Source organism: Theropithecus gelada, chromosome 20 (assembly GCF_003255815.1).
Source record: "Theropithecus gelada isolate Dixy chromosome 20, Tgel_1.0, whole genome shotgun sequence".
NCBI lineage: Eukaryota > Metazoa > Chordata > Mammalia > Primates > Cercopithecidae > Theropithecus > Theropithecus gelada.
Genome location: NC_037688.1, coordinates 12,648,319 through 12,657,112, shown reverse-complemented (window position 1 = coordinate 12,657,112; position 8,794 = coordinate 12,648,319). Strand labels below are relative to the sequence as shown.

Here is an 8,794-nt window from a genome sequence, read left to right as displayed (position 1 = left end):
GCTCAGTTATGGGAGCGCAATTACATTCCTTTCACTTTGGGCGGTTTGCATTGCGCTGTTCCGCGCTTGGGTCCGAGTGGGCAGCTAACTGTGCGGGACAGGTGGACTAGAAGGCACGGCCGGTTCCAAAACCTTACGCGCGACCCTCCCTCCCCCTCAATTTTCTAGGTCCCAAGGGCTGCGCATGGCACCCGGAATAAGCGGCCTGGAGGGGTTTGCAAACCAGGAGGCCTTGCTGCAGACCCCGCAACCGGGTTGGGGGAACAGCATTTCGGGCCTTGGTACCCGGAGTGTAGGAGTGGGAAGAAGAAAGGAATCTCTCCTGACTCCCAAATTCCATGAACTGATTCGGCCCGGCACAGAGCAGGTTCCCGTTTTTGCACTGCCTCAGGGGACTGCTTACAGAGACCCCATGCAGTGATCCCGTGACCCCTGTTGCTAGACATCCAGCGGCTTCTGGTCCCTAAATGCCAAGGTAGGCGTTTCTTGAAGCCCAGAAACTGTCTAGCCAGGCGCAGGTGGCAAACGCCAGCACAGTCTCAGCACCTCGGGACCTTTGGCTCTGCCTCGCGCAACGTCTGCGCCCCATTCCATGCCTGATAACAAACCCTGAACCCCGTACACGCTGGAAATTTTCCCCAGAGCGTCTAAGAGGCTTCGCCTGCTGGAGGGCCCGAGACGCAAAGGAGAGGCTCCGGGAGGAACTTGGGATCCTACAGACACGCAACCACTTCTGGGGTTAAGCGAGGAAGACATTTCCTAAATGCCCTGAACCCCCCATTTGCCTGGTAGGCCACCTCCAAACTCAAAGTCGCTAAACACCAGAAAAGCTGGTGACCACCGAAACCCAGCTCTGTAAAGAAGAAAAACCCAGACGTAATTGGGTGCTAGTACTGAAGATCAAGTGCGCATAGAAAACCGCAGACCCTGCGGAGGCCCAGGGCGGGAGGATGCGGGCAGGGGTCAGCGACTCAGGCAGCAGCCGCCGAGCCCCCAGCGGTTTAGCTCCTCAGCCGGGAGGCTCCCCGCGCAGCCCCTGGATGAAGAGAAACGCCTGGCGCTCCCGGGTGCGCGGTTCCCGTTCCCAGGCAGCTCGGCGGGCATTCGGCTCCCAGCCCCGAGCCTTCGCGGTCTGATTTGGGAGGCCTGCGCCCTGCCATTTGCATATTCCCGGGAACACTGGGAGGCCTGTAATTTTCTTTTTAAAATCGTTGGGCAGGGTTTAGGGCCAATGCTTCCAAAACCCCGCCGAGTTGATGTCCTTAAAGTCTCCCTTAAGAGAAGGGGACTGGCCTATTCTTCTGACTTTTTTAGAAAAGGTGACTCCTGGGGCTGCATATTCAACAGGGGGGAAAGCTGATTGTGAACCAGGCTGTGGGGGAGGGAGGGGAGAGTAGAGGGGGATGAGGCGCAGGGTGGGGGGAGAGAGAGCGAGGGCAAGTCATCTCTGGAATTCAATTGTTTTAAAAAATCATTTATAATTAAAGGGACAAAATAAAATACGATCGTCTCATGCATATTTAATCATTCACACTTCCAGCTTTGAAACCATTTTCCCTGCGTGAATTTTCTCACTAATTTAAACCCTGAAGTCCACCGCTGTTTGCTAAAACATCTGGCCAATGCAGCTTTCAAACTTGTTTAAATTCGAATAAGCTTAAAGGAGCTCCGTGGCAGGTTAAAAAAAAAAAGAAATAGCAAAAGCAACTCCAGTGAAACTTCGGGGTGGGTTTAAAACACTGAGTTAAGGTTAAAGTCATCTTCAGTAGAAATGCAAATATGTGCATTTTGATTTAGCCTAATTAAGCCGGTGTTATGTGCAAACACATTCCCTCTCTACACTCAGGCTTGGGTTTAATAGAGCAAATTAATTCCCCTCGCTGGGGTATGTTTTTGCTATAACACCCACCCCCACTCCCTCCCCCAACCACTGAAAATTTCCCACGAAGTGGGCTCCAGATCTCGGCTGCAAAATGGAGCCGTCAGCACCGCAGCCAAGCCCGAACCCACATCGTTGGCCGGCCTCCGGCGCAGGGCGTTGATTCTTCCTCATTAGGGATTCAGATGCATCCTGACTTTTCATTTTGAGATGAAGTATGCGGGATTAAAACGAGAAAATAAAACCCCAAAAATATTTTTGTAGCTGCTCGGACTCTTGCATTTAAGCTGGGAAAAGTGCTAAAGCGACGACAAGCCTGATGGAGTCCACAACGGCCTCGTTATCTAGGCAAATGGCCTCGAACTTCTGAAGGCCACTTGTCCGAAAAGAGGCCCGTTGTGAGGGGGAGGGATCCTTTCAGGGGCTCCCCTCGCTTCCCCCAAGTGGCTGTGGCGCTCCCTCCTCCGCCTCCGCCCACTCTGCAATCTCCGACTCTGCAAAGTGCAGGCTTGAAATTCAGGACAAGTGTGACACCTACCTGTGAAAGGGGGAAACCGTCCCCTCGCCCGTCCCGCTCGACCCCAGCCCCGTAGCTGAGCGGACACTCCTGCGCCGCCCGCCACCCGCACCGTCTGGGATGGAACGTTCATAATTTAATCAAATCCAAAGAGATCAATGCCCAAATTTGAAGGGGCAGAGAAGAAGACGGTGACTTGGGAAAGCCTTCCTCTTGGCATCCCTGAATACTCCCCCCTGCATTAGCCCGAAGCACCCTTGAAATAGTAATAAGGGCTAAATCCGGCATAAAATCGAACTCATTAGCAAAGTTCACCAGCTGATTACTTTGCATAAAACACGACACTGATTGGAAGTAATTAGGTTAAGCGATGGCGCTCGGGTGGTGCGTGTCCCTAACTGGCTTTGCCATCTTTTCTCCCTTCTGGGTACACACTTGGGTCTCTCTTCTCCTTCCTCCAGGGTCCAGTCTCTCCCAAACAGCCCGCATCAGTGATCCAGATCTGCTTTCTGGGCAGGGCCAGGTTCCCCCGGGCTTGCAACCTAATTATGTTTTTCCCCTGGCACACTTGAAGGTCTGTGGAACCTTTCAATCCCCACTTTGAAAAAAGTTGCAGTTTGCACCTTTTGACCAAGGCAATGGACAGTTTATTGAGGCTTCTAAAAAGTAATGAGTGGCTCTCATTATGTTAAAATCTCTTTTAATTAAATATTTTGCATTTTACAAAGGCGCCTGCAGTTTCTTTCACTTTTTAAATCTAAGAGTATAACCTGTTTCCTTTCTGTAATAATACTTTAGCTCATACCCAGCAGAATCAATAGGTGTAAAAAATTAAATTAAACTTGTATTTTTAAACTATGAAACAGTTTTGGGGAAACACAAATGTATATATTTATATTACAAAAAAACATTAAATGCCTGTACAGGTGTCTTGATTTCATAATTTACTTCAAAGATAATGAATTATCAATTTAAATACAAAAATGCTACATTAAATATACAGAATAAGATTTAATACAAATCCTTTTTTAATTTTTCTTTTCGGTTGGTTAAGACTTTTGTGTGTGTGTGTGGAGATGTTTACATTTTTATGCCATCCATCTCCATAAACTATAAACTTTTGAATAGGAGGGGTAGTTTATTTTTTTTCTCTCTTTCTCAGTGATGGGAAAATAACTGCCAAGGCCATGTTTTTAATAAATTAGAAAAGTCCGGGACCGACGCAGCCCGCGTTAAATGTCGGACATACCTTTCTTCAATTCATAGGGAGAGTCTTTGCACAGGTCTAGCTGAGACTGGCTCCGCAACATTTTCGGGTCTTTAGCCAAAGCGTCCGCTCGGTTCAACACGGTCTGGTTTAATCCATTGAAATGAGACCCCGGACCGGTTGTGGGCCCTGGCCCGGGCCCTGGGTGGCCATGAAGGTGTCCGAAGGAGCCATAGTTCGTGTAGCCGGGATAGAAGGGCGCGGTGTAGTAGAGAGGCCGGGACAGCACCGTCCCGCCTGGAAAAGGACACTGCGCCGAGGGCGAGCGCGATGGCGCCGGGGCCGGCGACGCACGGCTGCCTCCTAGGGCTTGCCCAGCTATGGGCCCGGGACACGGTGGGCATGGAGAGCCCTCGCTCCCGCCACCCCCGTCCTTGACCTTGTCCGAGGATGTGGCGATCTCTGCCAGAGACCACAATTTGGGCTTGGCGAGCACCGCCGGAGGCGGCGGCGGAGGCGGCGAATGGATAACCGAGGGCCCGCCGGGACCCGGGGGCAGCTCTCCCGCGGCTGGATGCGGGCCCGGCGCCGGCGCGCCCGCGGGGTAGTGAGGGGCCGGGTCCTCCGCCAGCCGCGCCGCAGCTGGCCCAGCCGGGGAGGGCCCGCCGGTGCGGGGGGCGCCCTGCAACGCGTCGAGGCGGCCCTCCGAGGGCGGCTCCTTAAAATCCGAGTCGCTGAGGCTGCCCTCGGTCTCCTTGCTGGCAGGGGTGGGTGGTCCCTGAAGCCGTTCGCAGCCCGAAGCCGCCTTCTGCTCAGCTCCTCCTGCGGGTGAAACCCAGGCTGTCAGAGGCGCAGTGGCCGCGCGGCGGGACTCGGTTCCCGCCCGCAAAAGTAGAGACCCCTGCTCCCAACCTCCAGGCCCCGTGCGCGCCCCCTCTAGGTCTCTCTTTTCCTTTTTACTCCCGCCCAACACGCCCGTTCCCGTGTCCACCAACCTGCTTCGGGGCCCTCGGGGTCGCCCTTGTCCTCGGGCTTCTGGGGCTCGTCCTCGTCGTTCTTCTCCAGGTCAATGTTCTCCTCCTCTTCTTCGTCCTCGCTGCGGTTCCGCGGCGTCCACGTCATTTTATTCTCTTTCTTGAGGCGCCGGCGCGCGTTGGCGAACCAGGTGGACACCTGGGTGAGGGTCATCTTGGTGATGATGGCCAGCATGATCTTCTCGCCCTTGGTGGGGTAGGGGTTCTTGCGATGCTCGTTGAGCCAGGCCTTGAGCGTAGCCGTGGCGTCCCTTGTGGCGTTCTTCCGGTACGCTGGATCCCCGTAAGGGTACGAGCCCAGGGGCGCCGCGTAGGGATGGTACCCCAAGGAGCCCGCCATGCCGGGTGTGTGGTCGTAGGGAGAGCCCTGCGGTGGAGACGCAGAGAGATGAGTGTGGGCCTTGGTCTCCACTGCCATCGGAACGACCGAAGCACCCTTTTCCCTGCGCTCCCCGGGGTCTGTGGGTGGACGAGGCCCGCACTCCAGCTTCCTCTGGGGCAAGGCTGGCGGGGTTCAGACCTAGGAGCAACTCCTCTCCCTCCTCAGAAGGCAGCGGGGACCTCAATTCCTGGGTCAGGTCCTTCTGGGGCCCCTGAAGCTGTCCGGGCCTCGGTGCCTCCCATAGGCCCCCATCTGCTCCGGCACGTCCGTACCCCGTGAGCAGATCTGGCCAGGGCAGCCCGGCCTCCATCCAGATAGAGGCCTGGGCAACTGAGGCGACTCCGCGGTCCGCGCGGGAGCGGCCGCACGTTGGGCGCAAGGGGGGAAAACAAGGGAAGTAAAGGCTCTTGCTCTTTTTTTTTTTTTCCAACACGCTAACAAATGCAAACAAAAAGCTGAGCCATGCCCAGGCACTCCCACCCTCCAAAATACTACCCCAGACCGAAGTTACAACCCGGCCGAAAAATCCCGGATGCACCGCAGCTCGACCGACTTTTCTGAAATTTAATACCCGCAAATCGGATTGCGAAGATAGGATTACGGATTTGCAACATTTTGGAGGACTAATTAAAGGCTAGGCCAAACACATTTACATTGACTTAGCACGCTTCTGCTCAAATTTCGGGTCTATTTCTTTTGAACTACTTTTCCAAAATGGCAAAACCAAAAATATAAAATTTGCAGGGCAGCCCGGAGCTTACGTTTACACCAAATGCTGCTCTTTAATTGCAGCTACCTCTCCCCACAGAACCCCTTCCCGCAAGCTCAGCGATCCGAGCAAGACGCGGCTCTCTTTTCCGAGCAACTCTTGAGTCCGAGGCCTGGGCGAAGCCGGGGGAGACAATCGCCCAAGTTTGAAGGGGTCGCGAAGCTTGGCGGGGGAGGTCGGTGTTGGCGCCTAGGCCCGTGTCCCCCTCCGCCCCCGTCCTCCCGCCGGGCCCCTGCCGCCCCTCGCCAGCCGCGGATCCCGCTCACTTACCACGTACGAGGAGAAGGCGGCGGCGGCTGCCGCCGCGGGGTCGGCGCCGTACTGGAGGTGCGAGTTGTAGCCCGGCGAGGGCGCCGTGAAGGCAGTCGAGCCAGCGTAGGGCGAGAACGCGGAGCCCGAAGAAGAGCGGCCGAGCTCATCCGTGCGGGGCCCCGAAATGACGCTGGTGCTGTACGCCGGGCACGAGTAGAGCGCCAGCGAGGCGGACGGCTGGTACAAGTAGCCCTGCGGATAGGACATGGCCACACACGGGCATGGGGCGCGCCGCGCCGCGGCCGCCAACGAGCCGGGCGGCGCCCTGCGAGGGCGAGCGGGCGGGCACCTGGCCTCTGGCTGCCCTGGGCCGCCGCTCTTCTGGCCCCGGCTCCGGGGCTCCGGCCCGCGGCGCCTCCTGGTTGGCTTCCCGCGCGCCTCCGGCTGCGACCGCCGCGCCCGCTCCTCTGCGCGCCTCGCTCGCCCCAGCTGGGCTTTTTTCCCCTCCCCTCCCTTGCTGCTTTCTCTTTTTTCCCCTCGCTCTTTGCACCGGGGGGCTCTGCTTTTGGCTTTGCAAAGGTCCTGCCAAGATGCTAAGTTGGAAATTGAGGATTCTGACGCCTTGTGCGCGCCCGAAGCTCCTCCTTCCCGGGGTGTAGTCGGTGGGAGGACTGGCAGGAGCTTCTGGGCGGCCGCAGCCAACCCGGCCGCCAGGCGCGCCTCGCCCTCTCCCTCTTCCTCCCCGGCTCCCTCTCCCGCTCGCTGGCGTTCCTCTCGCCCCTCCCTAGCGCCCGCCTCCCCTCCGCGGCCCCCCTCTCACCCCTCCTCTTTGCCTCCCCTTTTCCCCTCCCCGGTCTCTCCCTCTCTCTCGCTTTCTCTCAGACTCTCGAGCGCCGGCCCCAGGATGACAATCACATCCCAGGAGCGCCGATCTCTTCCAACTTTCCTCTTCTGCTAACTTGGGGCGGAGTGGCAGTCCCGCCGCACGGCCGGCCCTGCAGCGGGTCCCGCCGCCCCGAAGCACAAAGGGAACAAGGCCGCGGACTGTGCGCCGGTGAACGCTCTGCGCTCTCCTAGCCACAGTAGATTGCGGACTTAGCGGATTTCTTGTTCTCCGGCAGGCTGGGCTCCGAGGCCGTTCGTTGCCCACCGCTCTCTGGCGTCTTCCCCAAGCCAGGGAGGCCGAGAGCCAGCTGGAGATCCGGAATGAAAGTCTCTGGGAGAGCCGATGGATGGCCCGCGCCCAGGGCGCAGGAAGTCCGGGATGACTGCCCCTCTGCACCGGGCAGCAGCAGGTGGGCGAGATACAGGCCTCAGAAGTCTGCACGTCTCCGGCTAGCCTTCCTTCTACCGACACGCCGCCGGACGGCGAGAGAAAAGACACTGGTTCCTGGAATTACCGGGGTAGCCTTTTTCTAGAGTATGGGTGGTGGGCAAGAACTGCCAGAGAATCAGCTACACCCGAGGAGGTCTCGGGACCGTCCCCAGCTCCACTCCCACGCCTCTCCGCCTCTTTCTCCCGGCTTTCCAATCGCACGCAGCTCGCACCGCCAAGTCGGTGGTGGTGGAGGGAGCAGGTCCCCTTCCCTTTTGTTCAACTAAGTCGCCTTCCCCTTCGCACGCACTCTCGCACCCGCCCACGCTCCACTGCAAACACTGGGCAGAGCAGTGCCCAACCCAACCACTGTTTGTTCAGCGAGGCGCTGGCGAGGCAAACACACACAACTGAGTCAGAGGCAGAGCCCTTGCCCACGACGGCCACACAGTTAGAATACAAAACAGACCCTCTCCTCTCCTCTCCACCTCCCGCCGCCACAAGCCACGGAAGCACTCGAACTCTGGGACAGAGAGGGGCGCTGGTGAACCAGGACAGAGGATGGCACAGGTTTGGGCACGCCGCGGAAGCTCGGGATTTCGGAAACTTCGCATAATGGGGCCACACGCAAGCCCAAGCATAACTATATACAAAGTTTCTCGCATTGACTTTGACGGGCGAGATGTACTTTATTTCGCGAGCTCACACTAACCCACCCGCCGCACCAGCACCCGCTCGGCAGTGCGCCCTCGTGCACGCGCCTTGGCTCCTCCCCTCCGTCCGCTCCCCTCCCCCAGACACCGCCCACCAAGAGGACTGACCGGTTCAGACTACATTCTCCGAGAACCCCTGGGTCCGCCCAGCCCAGTGCCTGACACCTCCTTCACCTATGATTGGGCCCTGGCCTCTCTGGGCTCCGCCCCCTGGTGACGTAAGCCCGCTTTCCTCCTAGTCTCGGCGCCAAAGGGGCGGGGCGAGGCGGGGCCTCGATCGCGCTATTGTCATGGAGACGGGAAGCTGGCGGCAGCGGCAGCGGGGACAGCTGGGCCGAGGTGGCTTCCAGCCGGCCAATGCCTAAGCGAGGCGGAACGCCCCGGGCGGCCCGAGCCTGGGGCAGCGCGGAGCCGACCAGTGGTGGCCTCGCCGGCGGCCTCTTCCCGGACTCGCGGTGGGCCTGAGTCTTCGCCGGGAGCTCCCGGGAGCAGCGTCCCCGCCCTGCTCCCCTCGCTCCCGCCTCTTGCGGCCCCATGGCCCCTCAGCGCCCGCCCCCGGCTCCGCCCGCCGCAGCTGCAGCCCCTGGCGCTAACGGTCGGTAACGGCCCGCGCGCGCCGCCCGCCGGGGGCTCGCGCCAGCCACGAGGGAGCGTCCGCGGCCCGCGCGCCCGCGCGGCGGAGGAGAGGTGAGCCCCCGCCCGGGCCAGGCCCCCTGGCCGTGCAGT

General features: G+C 58.9%; 1 protein-coding gene across 2 annotated transcripts; it reads right to left on the bottom strand.

Annotated features, from left to right (window-relative positions):
* Positions 1–3,020: 3,020 nt before the first annotated feature.
* On the bottom strand, positions 3,021–6,384 carry IRX5 (iroquois homeobox 5). Of its 2 annotated transcripts, none has more exons than XM_025370717.1 (3): positions 6,059–6,384; positions 4,599–5,004; positions 3,021–4,425 (listed from the first exon to the last, which is right to left on the bottom strand). In XM_025370717.1, the coding sequence occupies exons 1-3, from the start codon at positions 6,305–6,307 to the stop codon at positions 3,629–3,631; spliced, it is 1,452 nt and encodes a 483-aa protein (XP_025226502.1). In that variant the 5' UTR covers positions 6,308–6,384; the 3' UTR covers positions 3,021–3,628. The 2 variants fall into 2 exon arrangements, with proteins under 2 accessions (XP_025226502.1, XP_025226503.1); XM_025370718.1 differs by having other exon boundaries at positions 3,021–4,422.
* Positions 6,385–8,794: the final 2,410 nt, after the last annotated feature.

Bases quoted from the DNA above. Each gene is read 5' to 3' on its own strand.
- IRX5 (XM_025370717.1), bottom strand. From the start codon at position 6,307: ATGTCCTATCCGCAGGGCTACTTGTACCAGCCGTCCGCCTCGCTGGCG. The intron at 5,005-6,058 runs GTAAGTGAGCGG...TCTCCACCGCAG, and splicing joins CCGCCTTCTCCTCGTACGTG to GGCTCTCCCTACGACCACAC. The intron at 4,426-4,598 runs GTTGGTGGACAC...TTTCACCCGCAG, and splicing joins CCCCGAGGGCCCCGAAGCAG to GAGGAGCTGAGCAGAAGGCG.